Source organism: Bufo bufo, chromosome 5 (genome assembly GCF_905171765.1).
Source record: "Bufo bufo chromosome 5, aBufBuf1.1, whole genome shotgun sequence".
In the NCBI taxonomy this organism is placed as follows: Eukaryota; Metazoa; Chordata; class Amphibia; order Anura; family Bufonidae; genus Bufo; species Bufo bufo.
The window spans coordinates 279,360,051-279,374,630 of NC_053393.1; the positions used below are offsets into that span (position 1 = coordinate 279,360,051).

Below are 14,580 nucleotides of genomic sequence, written 5' to 3' on the forward strand. Positions count from 1 at the left end.
AGCGCATCTGTCAGGACCTGTGATGACATCATCTTCAACATCACAGGTCCTGCAGGATCTAGCAAAGGAACTGCACCAAAAATCAGAGCTGATTGTGAACTTCTAATACTTGCTATTAGGGGTTGAAGGACCTGTGATGATGTTATCAAAGGTCCTGTAAGGGAACTGCACAGTGTAAAGTGTAGTTCCCAGGTTTGAAAGGTACATCTGCCAGGACCTATGATAACATCATCACAGGTTCTTCAACCCCTAATAGCAAGCATTAGAAGTTCACAATCAGCTCTGCATTGATCCATACAGACTGGAATGAAGTGGTAAGAGGATGTGCTCTACTTTTCTCTTAATTTGCCCTCCACCCACGCCCTGTTTTTATTCATTGCTCACTCATATATAATACTTTAGACAGTTACAGTTACCACTACCTCATGTACCTGACACACAGTGACAGTAATGTATAACTGACCACATATATCTGTGCACACTGCATCTATTATACCTATTATAGCTCTGTATGTATATACACTCACCTAAAGAATTATTAGGAACACCATACTAATACGGTGTTGGACCCCCTTTTGCCTTCAGAACTGCTTTAATTCTACGTGGCATTGATTCAACAAGGTGCTGATAGCATTCTTTAGAAATGTTGGCCCATATTGATAGGATAGCATCTTGCAGTTGATGGAGATTTGAGGGATGCACATCCAGGGCACGAAGCTCCCGTTCCACCACATCCCAAAGATGCGAAGATGCGAAGAGGAAGATGTTCTAAGTTTGCTGTCTAAAGTGAAGACAAATAAGTCACAGGGGCCTGATGAAATACACCCAAAATTATTAAAAGAGCTTAGTGGTGAGCTGGCAAAACCGTTAACAGATTTATTTAACCAATCATTAGTAACAGGAGTCGTCCCGGAAGATTGGAAATTGGCAAATGTCGTGCCCATTCACAAGAAAGGTAGTAGGGAGGAATCGAGCAACTATAGACCAGTGAGTCTGACATCAATAGCAGGCAAATTAATGGAAACCCTATTAAAGGATAGGATTGTGGAACATCTAAAATCCCATGGATTGCAAGATGAAAAACAACATGGGTTTACTTCAGGGAGATCATGTCAAACAAATCTTATAGATTTTTTTGACTGGGTGACTAAAATAATAGACGGTGGAGGTGCAGTAGACATCGCATATCTAGATTTTAGTAAGGCTTTTGACACTGTCCCACATAGAAGACTTATCAATAAACTGCAGTCATTGAGCATGGACTCCCATATTGTTGAGTGGATTAGGCAGTGGCTGAGTGACAGACAGCAGAGGGTTGTAGTCAATGGAGAACATTCAAAACAAGGTCATGTTACCAGTGGGGTTCCACAGGGATCTGTACTGGGACCAATTTTGTTTAATATCTTCATAAGTGATATTGCAAAAGGCCTCGATGGTAAGGTTTGTCTTTTTGCTGATGACACAAAGATATGTAACAGGGTTGATGTTCCTGGAGGGAAACGCCAAATGAAAAAGGATTTAGGAAAACTAGAAGAATGGTCAGAACTCTGGCAACTGAAATTTAATGTGGATAAGTGCAAGATAATGCACCTGGGGCGTAAAAACCCAAGGGCAGAATATAGAATATTTGACACAGTCCTGACCTCAGTATCTGAGGAAAGGGATTTAGGAGTAATTATTTCAGAAGACTTAAAGGTGGGAAGACAATGTAATAGGGCCGCACGAAATGCCAGCAGAATGCTTGGATGTATAGGGAGAGGTATAAGCAGTAGAAAGAGTGAAGTGCTTATGTCGCTGTACAGAACACTGGTGAGACCTCACTTGGAGTATTGTGCGCAGTACTGGAGGCCATATCTCCAGAAGGATATAGATACTCTAGAGAGAGTTCAGAGAAGAGCTACTAAACTAGTACATGGATTGCAGGATAAAACTTACCAGGAAAGGTTAAAGGACCTTAATATGTATAGCTTGGAAGAAAGAAGAGACAGAGGGGATATGATAGAAACTTTTAAATACATAAAGGGAATCAACTCGGTAAAGGAGGAGAGCATATTTAAAAGAAGAAAAACTACCACAAGAGGACACAGTTTTAAATTAAAGGGGCATAGGTTTAAAAGTAATATAAGGAAGTATTACTTTACTGAGAGAGTAGTGGATGCATGGAATAGCCTTCCTGCAGAAGTGGTAGCTGCAAATACAGTGAAGGAGTTTAAGCATGCATGGGATAGGCATAAGGCTATCCTTCATATAAGATAGGGCCAGGGACTATTAATAGGATTCAGATATATTGGGCAGACTAGATGGGCCAAATGGTTCTTATCTGCCGACACATTCTATGTTTCTATGCTCTATTGGGTTGAGATCTGGTGACTGTGGGGGCCATTTTAGTACAGTGAACTCATTGTCATGTTCAAGAAACCAATTTGAAATGATTTGAGCTTTGTGACATGGTGCATTATCCTGCTGGAAGTACCCATCAGAGGATGGATACATGTTCTCATTCTGTTTACGTCAAATTCGGACTCTACCATTTGAATGTCTCAACAGAAATCGAGACTCATCAGACCAGGCAACATTTTTCCAGTCTTCAACAGTCCAATTTTGGTGAGCTTGTGCAAATTGTAGCCTCTTTTTCCTATTTATAGTGGAGATGAGTGGTACTCGTGGGGTCTTCTGCTGTTGTAGCCCACCCGCCTCAAGGTTGTGCGTGTTGTGGCTTCACAAATGCTTTGCTGCATACCTCGGTTGTAACGGTTATTTCTGTCAACGTTGCTCTTCTATCAGCTTGAATCAGTCGGCCCATTCTCCTCTGACCTCTAGCATCCACAAGGCATTTTTGCTCACAGGACTGCCGCATACTGGATGTTTTTCCCTTTTTACACCATTCTTTGTAAACCCTAGAAATGGTTGTGCGTGAAAATCCCAGTAACTGAGCAGATTGTGAAATACTCAGACCAGCCCGTCTGGCACCAACAACCATGCCACCCTCAAAATTGCTTAAATCACCTTTCTTTCCCATTCTGACATTCAGTTTGGAGTTCAGGAGATTGTCTTGACCAGGACCACACCCCTAAATGCATTGAAGCAACTGCCATGTGATTGGTTGACTAGATAATTGCATTAATGAGAAATAGAACAGGTGTTCCTAATAATTCTTTAGGTGAGTGTATATATATATACAGGTCCTTCTCAAAAAATTAGCATATTGTGATAAAGTTCATTATTTTCTGTAATGTACTGATAAACATTAGACTTTCATATATTTTAGATTCATTACACACAACTGAAGTAGTTCAAGCCTTTTCTTGTTTTAATATTGATGATTTTGGCATACAGCTCATGAAAACCCCAAATTCCTATCTCAAAAAATTAGCATATCATGAAAAGGTTCTCTAAACGAGCTATTAACCTAATCATCTGAATCAACTAATTAACTCTAAACACCTGCAAAAGATTCCTGAGGCTTTTAAAAACTCCCAGCCTGGTTCATTACTCAAAACCACAATCATGGGTAAGACTGCCGACCTGACTGCTGTCCAGAAGGCCATCATTGACACCCTCAAGCAAGAGGGTATGACACAGAAAGAAATTTCTGAACGAATAGGCTGTTCCCAGAGTGCTGTATCAAGGCACCTCAGTGGGAAGTGTGTGGGAATGAAAAAGTGTGGCAGAAAACGCTGCACAACGAGAAGAGGTGACCGGACCCTGAGGAAGATTGTGGAGAATGACCGCTTCCAGACCTTGGGGGACCAGCGGAAGCCATGGACTGAGTCTGGAGGAAGACTGGGGAGAGAAAAATGCCAAAATGCCTGAAGTCCAGTGTCAAGTACCCACAGTCAATGATAGTCTGGGGTGCCATGTCAGCTGCTGGTGTTGGTCCACTGTGTTTTATCAAGGGCAGGGACAATGCAGCTACCTGTAGCTATCAGGAGATTTTGGAGCACTTCATGCTTCCATCTGCTGAAAAGCTTTATGGAGATGAACATTTCATTTTTCAGCACGACCTGGCACCTGCTCACAGTGCCAAAACCACTGGTAAATGGTTTACTGACCATGGTATTACTGTGCTCAATTGGCCTGCCAACTCTCCTGACCTGAACCCCATAGAGAATCTGTGGGATATTGGGAAGAGAAAGTTGAGAGACGCAAGACCCAACACTCTGGATGAGCTTAAGGCCGCTATCGAAGCATCCTGGGCCTCCATAACACCTCAGCAGTGCCACAGGCTGATTGCCTCCATGCCACGCAGCATTGAAGCAGTCATTTCTGCAAAAGGATTCCCGACCAAGTATTGAGTGCATAACTGAATTTAATTATTTGAAAGTTGACTTTTTTTGTATTAAAAACACTTTTCTTTTATTGGTCGGATGAAATATGCTAATTTTTTGAGATAGGAATTTTGGGTTTTCATGAGCTGTATGCCAAAATCATCAATATTAAAACAAGAAAAGGCTTGAACTACTTCAGTTGTGTGTAATGAATCTAAAATATATGAAAGTCTAATGTTTATCAGTACATTACAGAAAATAATGAACTTTATCACAATATGCTAATTTTTTGAGAAGGACCTGTATATGTATATATACACACACTGCATATATTACACAGTATTATAATACTGTGTAATATATAAAATATGTAAAAATATATAGTATATACAACAGTGTACTGATATGTGAGGTATAATAGATGCAGTGTGCACAGGGATATAGTATATACAGCAGTGTACTATGTGAGGTACGAGGTATAATAGATGCAGTGTTTATAGATATATAGTATATACAGCAGTATGCTGAAATGTGAGGTATGGGATATAATAGATGCAGTGTGTACATGTATATTGTATATACAGTGTGCTGATATGTGAGATACGAGGTATAATAGATGCAGTATGTATAAATAAATAGTATATACAGCAGTGTACTGATATGTGAGGTACGAGGTATAATAGATGCAGTGTGTACAGATATATAGTATATACAGCAGTGGGGGCCCAATTCAGATTCTTGCTATGGGGCCCAGTGATTTCTATGTACGCCCCTGCATCTGACACTGCACTTAGAATGGAGGTACATATGTGATGACAAATTGCCTTTAAAGTGTTTTGCTCATCAATCCAAGCCATATCTATATGCTTATGCTATATGGACATCACATGAAGGAGTACCCTGCTCTGGGTTGCTCTCTATAAGCAAAAAAAATGCTAAGGCTTCTTTTACACTAGCGTGTTTTGCGTATCCGTCATGGATCTTCAAAAACGCTTCTGTTACAATAATACAGTCACAAACAGATCCGGTTGTATTATGTCTTCTATAGCAGTGACAGATCCATCCTGAACACCATTGAAAGTCAATTGGGGGATGGATCCATTTTCTATTGTGCCAGATTGTGTCATAGAAAACGTTTGGCTACGCTTCATCAGGCCTCCAGAGCGGAATGGTGACTGAACGGAGGCAAACTGATGCATTCTGAGCGGATCCTTTTCCATTCAGAATGCATTAGGGCAAAACTGATCCGTTTTGGACCGCTTTTGAGAGCTCTGAACGGATCTCACAAACGTAAAGTAAAAACACTAGTGTGAAAGTAGCCTAAGGCCTAGTTCACACGAACGTGTGTGATCCGTGGCCGCATTGCGGCCCGCAATACACGGCCACAGTTCCGTGTGCATTCCGCATCACGGATGCGGACCCATTCACTTCAATGGGTCGGCAAATCCGGAATTGCGGAACGGCAGCACGGAACGGGACCCCTCGGAAGCACTACGGAGTGCTTCCGTGGGGTTGCGTCCCGTACTTCCGTTCCGCAAAAAGATAGAACAGGTCCTATCTTTTTGCGGAACGGGCGGATCGCGGACCCATTAAAGTGAATGCACTTGGATCCAATGCACGGGTACGGGTCACACACTCGGCCTAAGTTAGATAGCTCCTGCTGAGGCCGATTTGTCCATGTAACATTACCAGGTAAATTTATGGTAGGGCAAAACCTCCATAACAATATATATTGTTCATTGGGCAGCTGTTTTTAGACAACTTATTGTCTTGATTAGGCAACCCCTTTAACTAGATCCACCATTACTGACTTTATTGTGAATTAATTCTATAAGTCCGTTTAACATGTGGTTTTACTGCTGCTGTACCATGTGACGATTTTCAACAAAAGAAACCACCACCACCACTTGCGCAGAAAACTGTGGGTGGTAATGCATTGATAAAAACGTATTCAGCTTTTAAAAACACACAAAAATACCACTACTCACCAAACGTTAGGGATATTTGGCTTGTGGGTAAAATCTAACTAGATCCACTATTACTGACTTTATTGTGAATTAATTCTATAAGTCTGTTTAACATTGTAAGACTTTTGGAAGTTTTCCTTTATTCAGTCAACAAATCTGACGTTTGAAATTAAAGTGTTATTTTTACTAACAGACTTCATCCCTTGGCGGCTACAGGGCACAAATCACTTCTGTAAAGGTCCATTGAAGGTACAAAAAAGGCCACCACTTTCAAGACAAAGTGAAGAAGTCTCTTTATCACTCAGGTGGTTGCTTCATCTCTTGTAGATGTTCTTTGAATGGCCTACAGATGTTCTGAGGCCGATTTGTCCATGTAACATTACCAGGTAAATTTATGGTAGGGCAAAACCTCCATAACAATATATATTGTTCATTGGGCAGCTGTTTTTAGACAACTTATTGTCTTGATTAGGCAACCCCTTTAACTAGATCCACCATTACTGACTTTATTGTGAATTAATTCTATAAGTCCGTTTAACATGTGGTTTTACTGCTGCTGTACCATGTGACGATTTTCAACAAAAGAAACCACCACCACCACTTGCGCAGAAAACTGTGGGTGGTAATGCATTGATAAAAACGTATTCAGCTTTTAAAAACACACAAAAATACCACTACTCACCAAACGTTAGGGATATTTGGCTTGTGGGTAAAATCTAACTAGATCCACTATTACTGACTTTATTGTGAATTAATTCTATAAGTCTGTTTAACATTGTAAGACTTTTGGAAGTTTTCCTTTATTCAGTCAACAAATCTGACGTTTGAAATTAAAGTGTTATTTTTACTAACAGACTTCATCCCTTGGCGGCTACAGGGCACAAATCACTTCTGTAAAGGTCCATTGAAGGTACAAAAAAGGCCACCACTTTCAAGACAAAGTGAAGAAGTCTCTTTATCACTCAGGTGGTTGCTTCATCTCTTGTAGATGTTCTTTGAATGGCCTACAAAATATTACAGAATATTACAGGAGGGTTATAAAATTCACATCAACTTTGTATTGCCTTTTAAAAATGTAATTAAGATATGGGAGGGTTTTTTAACCACCTTAGCTCCCCTAGCTTAAACCCCCTTAATGACCAGACCACTTTTTACAATTCTGCACTACACTATTTTCACGGTTTATTGCTCGGTCATACAAGACTTACCACCCAAATTAATTTTACCTCCTTTTCTTCTCACTAATAGAGCTTTCATTTGGGGGTATTTCATTGCTGCTGACATTTTTACTTTTTTTGTTATTAATCGAAATTGACCGAAATTTTTGCAAACAAATGAAATTTTTCACTTTCGGTTGAATTTTTTTTCAAATAAAACTACATTTCTATATAAAATTTTCTCTAAATTTATTGTTCTACATGTCTTTGATTAAAAAAAATGCAATATTACACATGCCACTATAGGAACTTTGGAGCTAACCATCCCTGATATTAATTTGACAGTCTGGAGAGAGAAAGGGATCACTTTAATCTCCCCTTTGATTCTCTACACCGCTTGTTTGCATTGCCGCATACAGAATTCTACAATTTTCTTAGAATCAGACACTTCATCACTAAGATTAAGCAAAGTCCACCCTCTATTAACTCAGACATATGGAGACTGTTCCAACATTCGTCCCTTTTTAAAAAAACATACTACGCGATATGTGTATGATGTTTTAGGGGATAAAGCCACTTTTGCCAAAACATTGCCTATCAGGAAATGGGAAACAGAATTAGGGAAAACTTTTCTAGACGAGCAGTGGGTTCAAGCAATCAGATTCCTAGTCTCCAATTTCAAATGTGTCTCCCACTATGAAGCAGGGCTGAAGACCCTCTTACATTGGTATTTCACTACACAGAGACTGAGTAGAATCTACCCTTCGTCTTCCCCCAACTGTTGGAGGGAATGCGGGGCCAGAGGTTCCTTACTTCATATTTGATGGACATGTCCTGTAATCCACCAATTCTGGCGCAGTGTTTTTGACCTGATCACCGGTATCATCTCCCGGGTTATGGATCCTCTGCCTGAACTGGCTCTCTTGTTTCTGGGCATTCACAATATCCCCCTAGTACACAGGAACTTGGTGGGTCACATTTTGCTTAGTGCTAAATTGATTATTACACGTTATTGGAAACAAACTGTTTCGCCAACCATAGCAGAGGTTATACTAGAGGTTAACAAATCATGCAGATATGAAAACCTAGTGCCTTCCACGATTATCCCCCTGAAGTTCAGGCTTCTTACTTGGAGTCCATGGCTCAATAACCCAAACTATACCCCCTGAAGTGAAAGGAGGTTCCCGATCCTGGGTTGAGATTAGGGCGAAGCAACATATGCAGGGCGAAATTGATCCTTCAAATTATGACGACTTGTGACAGGGTCTACCTTATCACCCCCTCTTTCCTCCCCTTTTTTCCCCTTCCCCTTTTTACCTCCTTAATGTTACGGTCTAACTGTTACAGACCTTACTCACTATGCAAGCTTTTATTGTACACCATTGTCCTACTGTCTAGCCTACTGCGTAGGCGTACATTGTTATGCTTTCTATTATTACGATCTTTGGCTTAATCAGCCAATCATTGAAAAATGCCAATAAAAATGATTTACTCTAAAAAAAAATGCAATAAGTGTATATTTATTAGTTTGGGTAAAAGTTATAGCGTTTACAAACTATGGTACAAAAATGTGAATTTCCGCATTCTGAAGCAGCTCTGACTTTCTGAGCACCTGTCATGTTTCCTGAGGTTCTACAATGCCCAGACAGTAGAAACACCCCACAAATGACCCCATTTCGGAAAGTAGACACCCTAAGGTATTCGCTGATGGGCATAGTGAGTTCATGGAAGTTTTTATTTTTTGTCACAAGTTAGCGGAAAATTATTATTATTTATTTTTTCTTACAAAGTCTCATATTCCACTAACTTGTAACAAAATTTTTTTTTTTACATGAACTCACCATACCCATCACGGAATACCTTGGGTGTCTTCTTTCCAAAATGGGGTCACTTGTGGGGTATTTATACTGCCCTGCAATGTGTTTTGGGGTGTATGTTTACATATACCCATGCTGGGTGAGAGAAATATCTCTCTAAAAGTCAACTTTTCCCATTTCTTTATACAAAGTTGTCATTTTAGAGAGATATTTCTCTCACCCAGCATGGGTATATGTCAAAATAGGAAAAACACATTGCCCTACTTCTCCTGAGTACAGCGACACTTTTTTGCAGCCTAGGTGGGCAAAGGGGCCCGAATTCCAATGAGTACCTTTTAGGAGGGCATTTTTAGACATTTGGATTCCAGACTCCCCTAAAATGCCAGGGCAGTATAAATACCCCACATGTGACCCCATTTTGGAAAGAAGACACCCCAAGGTATTCAGTGAGGGGCATGGCGAGTTCATAGAAGATTTTTTATTTTTTTTGCACAAGTTAGCGGAAAAAGATTTTTTATTTTTTTTTCTCACAAAGTTTCCTTTTCCGCTAACTTGTGACAAAAAGTTCAATCTTTCATGGACTCAATATGCCCCTCAGCAAATACCTTGGGTTGTCTACTTTCCAAAATGGGGTCACATGTGGGGTATTTATACTGCCCTGGCATTTTAGGGGCCCTAAAGCGTGAGAAGAAGTCTGGAATATAAATGTCAAAAAAAATGTACGCATTTGGATTCCGTGAGGGGTATGGTGAGTTCATGTGAGATTTTATTTTTTGTCACAAGTTAGTGGAAGACTTGTAAGAAAAAACAAAAAAACAATGTCCGCTAACTTGTGGCAAAAAAAAAAAAAATCTTCTATGAACTCGCCATGCCCCTCAAAAGTGATCTTTTTATAGCGCAGTGATCAGAAGAAAAAAAAATTCTGTCACTGCGGTGGGGCGGACTGAACGCAAGTGTGCGCACAAGATAAGGCCTGATCGGGCGAACACTGCGTTTTTTGTAGAGCCTATAGAACATGTCCTATTCTTGTCCGCAATTACGGACAAGAAAAGGCATTTTCTATATAGTTCTGGCAATGTGCGGATCCGCAAAATGTGGAAAGCACATTGCCGGTGTCCGTGTTTTGCGGATCCGCGGTGTCCGTGTTTTGGGTGATCAATGACAAGGGGGTTATCAGGGAGTCTATATGGGGTGATCACCTCCCTGTAAGGCTCCATTCAGACGTTCGTATGTGTTTTGCGGATCCGTGGATTTGCGGATCCGCAAAACACGCACATCGCGGATCCGCAAAACACATACGGACGTCTGAATGGACTCTTACAGGGGGGTGATCAATGACAGGGGGGTGATCAGGGAGTCTATATGGGGTGATCACCCCCCTGTCATTGATCACCTCACCCCCCTGTAAGGCTCCATTCAGACGTCCGTATGTGTTTTGCGGATCCGCGGATCCGCAAAACACATACGGACGTCTGAATGGAGCCTTACAGGGGGGTGGTCAATGACAGGGGGGTTATCAGGGAGTCTATATGGGGTGATCAGGGGTTAATAAGGGGTTAATAAGTGAAAGGGGGGGTGTAGTGTAGTGGTGTTTGGTGCTACTTTACAGAGCTGCCTGTGTCCTCTGGTGGTCGATCCAAGCAAAAGGGACCACCAGAGGACCAGGTAGCAGGTATATTAGACGCTGTTATCAAAACAGCGTCTAATATACCTTTCAGGGGTTAAAAAAAATCGCATCTATGATCGCCGCTGGCAGGCTGTAGATCAGCTCGTTTACCTCCGGTTCCTGTGAACGCGCGCTCCTGTGTGCACGCGTTCACAGGAAATCTCGCGTCTCGCGAGATGAGGCGCCGGCGCGTCAAGGAGGAATGAATTGACCGCCTAAAGGATCGCAATCCTGCGTTAGGCGGTCCGGAGGCGGTTAAAGGCTGTTCAGTTTTCTGCCATACAAAAATTTGGTCTGCTACATTTCCTATCATTTATGCCAGAAACAGGCATAAATTACAGCTTAAAGGGGTTGTCTCACTTCAACAAGTGGCATTTATCATGTAGAGGAAGTAAATTCAAGCCACTTACTAATGTATTGTTATTATCCATATTGCTTCCTTTGCTTGCTGGATTTATTTTTCCCATTTCATTATACACTACTTGTTTCCATGGTTATGAACGCCCAGCAATCCTTCAGTGGTGGCCATACTTGCACGCTATAGGAAAAAGCAGCTGCCTCTCTGGTGGCCGGGACCATACATAGGCTAGTTCTTTTTCCTACAGTGTGCAAGCACGACCACCACTGATGGATTGCAGGATGGTCCTAACAATGGAAACTAACAGTGTATAATGTAATGGGAAAATGAATCCAGCTACCAAAAGAAGCAATATGTATTATAATAATAATAATAATAATAATAATAATAAATTAGTAAGTGCCTTGCTTTAACTTTCTATACATAATTTATTTTCTGAAGTGAGACAACCCCTTTAACGTTCACCTTTAATCTGACGTGTCATTTTATGTGGTAATAACTTTGGAATGCTTTCAATTATTCAGGTGGTTCTGAGTGTGTTACATATCATGAAAAATTGGGATGCTAAAACTAATATAATTTATTGATACTAGTTAAAAACAGGGGGAATATATAACATTATTCACTCATAAAATCTTCTATCAAAAATACCTAATAAATCGGGTTGGGTCTATTTTGCACGTCCAATTCCGATATTAAGGTGGATTACAAGACAAAATTGGGTGGATGGTGTCTGTAGGTAGTATGAGAGCACCTAGTGGTCAGTATTCTGCTCACTGGAGTATGACCAGCTCCCACAGACTGACCCCTTACAGGTGAAACTCAAAAAATTTGAATATCGTGCAAAGTTCATTTATTTCAGTAATGCAACTTAAAAGGTGAAACTAATATATGAGATAGACTCATTACATGCAAAGCGAGATATTTCAAGCCTTTATTTATTATAATTTGGATGATTATGGCTTACAGCTTATGAATCCCCAAAGTCTCAATTTTGAGGTACCCTTTGCTCAAAGGGTATGGATTAATTAGCTGACTAGAGTGTGACACTTTGAGCCTAGAATATTGAACCTTTTCACAAAACTCTAATTTGAAGCTGCATTAATACAATTCCTTTTAATTTGCATTACTGAAATAAATGGACTTTTGCCCGATATTCAAATTTTTCGAGTTTCACCTGTATATATGATACCCACCGCATGGTTATTAATGACAACAACCAGCCAAAATGGGAAAACTCTCAAGACACCTCACCACCTGCCCACCACTAACAAAAGCTCCCATATATGCTGCGTCACAGGCTCGACATGTTTCATCAAAGAATCATCAGGAGCAGATGTAAAGCAAAATCAAAGAGCATGTAGTGGAACCATATGCTACCACACTAGTGCTGTGTGACAGCACCTCCGGCTCTATAGTAGCTGTGAAGCCGCCGCACAAACTGCCGGGATATAAAGGGGAGTGAGCCACACCCCCAGGAGGAGTGAAGAACATAAGGCCAATGGGACGCGCGCAGAGGGGGAGCCTCCTCTGCTTACCAAATAACAGGGACAATGTGCGCAGGTTGTCTATCAGGACATGTAACTGAATAGGGACACTGTGAGAACAGTGAGGATGAACAGCGAATTGGACAAAGCCATCGCCGTTATACAATCCAAGATGGTAACGTCATAATTTATAAGCTAATGAATCCATGTGAGGGGCTAGTGAATCATTGGATGTAAATATCGTGATTTAAAGGTTAGATGGTGACGTAATAATATATGGGCTAGTGGAACATTAGATGTAGATGTAACAGCCATTCGAGATGCAACATAATAACGGCCAATGGACAAAAGAGACAATGTAATTGAAAAGAAACATCTATAAAGAAACATCTATTAAAGTGGTGATTTTTAAAATGGTGATATTTAAAAGATGTTAATAAGCCAGGAATTAGGGCCACAGGTAATGGTAATGTATGTTTATGGCCTGATTTTATTCAATGGTTTGATACATCATACTGTGTCAGGGTTATGTGTAAACCGGCCCAATAATGAATAATGTTATATATTCCCCCTGTTTTTAACTAGTATCAATAAAGTATATTAGTTTTAGCGTCCCAATTTTCTGTGATATGTAGTTCCGACTGAGACGTATACCCCAAAAAAATCTTTCCAAACAGTGAATTATTAATTGGATTTTTCTGAGGGATGGCAGGTTTTCTTGCTAGTGCCATCAATAGGGAACAATGGGACAGTGAAGCCAAATTAGTATTTTCAGAGGCTCAGTTGCCAACTACGAGCCCAGCAGTTACTCTAACAGGGGCGTTTAAGAATCTGACTCGTGCCTATAAAGAGAATATCCGGGGGTGGTGGGAAATCTAGACTCTGGACACTAACTTAAAGAATAAAAGAGTGCCCAGAGGACTCAGGATTCCAATACTCCCTTCGACACGTTTGAGATCCCCTGAATTTATAAAAAAATGGGAGACTTGAATCTTCTTTCCGTTTAATGTACCTTCTATTGGAGGAAAAAAATCCCTCTTTGAGAATAGTAGAAGCAGAAACTCTAGCAGGAGGCACCCACAACGAGGTAGAGGTACAAATACAAGGAGCAATTTTTTAGGCCAGGGAACCCCTATTTCGAGCTACCTGCTGAGGGAAAGATAAGATTGCCAATAATGTGTCCTAAAGCACCCTTGCCCTATAACACGACCTCCGATCAGCTACAAGTTGTCAATTTATCAGATAGGACATTAACAGAAGCAGACATTAGAATTTTGAAAATGGTCCTGTCCTTTGTTCACCACCCATACCTTTGGTTTGTTTGGATGGGTGAAGGATTTGAACCTTTTTGTTAGAAAATTAAAATGAAAGAAATTTTTCATGAATCATGACAGACGTCAATGTGCTGAAATAGGTTTAGATATGGCGGATGTAGCAGACATGAGGAATTTAGTGGATCTGATGCATGAGAATAAGCGGGTTCCAGGCGAAGGCCCCTTCACGTCTATGAAAATTCGCTCTCAACTGTATCCCCCTAGTAGTGACACCACTCCGATGGATGTTTTTTTTTTAAATTGGTCATCAAGGATCTTACACAATTAGAGGGCTTCAGGTCTAGTAACAATATCACTAGGGATGAACTGGAGGGCCTATTATCATTAGAGCAGGATTCCACCATAGTAATTAAGGCGGCTGATCAGGGGGACAATGTTGTGGTGTTGGGATATCAGGAATACCTTAACATGTGTCTGGATATTTTGAAAGATAGTAGTTGCTATGGGTTATTGCCTGGAAATCCCATTGAGCAACACCTTATGGAGTTAAAAAAAAACTCTTTTCCCCAACTTTGGTGACCAATCT

The 14,580-nt window shown here is 40.7% G+C and overlaps 1 protein-coding gene across 3 annotated transcripts in view; it reads right to left on the reverse strand.

Annotated features, from left to right (window-relative positions):
* Positions 1 to 7,003: 7,003 nt before the first annotated feature.
* TMEM245 (transmembrane protein 245) overlaps positions 7,004 to 14,580 on the reverse strand; it is a 946,795-nt gene continuing 939,218 nt past the window's right edge. For all 3 annotated transcript variants that reach the window (XM_040431820.1, XM_040431819.1, XM_040431818.1), the window contains one exon: positions 7,004 to 7,239. In XM_040431820.1, coding sequence (XP_040287754.1) covers positions 7,194 to 7,239 — 46 coding nt within the window. In that variant the 3' untranslated portion in view covers positions 7,004 to 7,193. The remainder of the gene's footprint in view (positions 7,240 to 14,580) is intronic.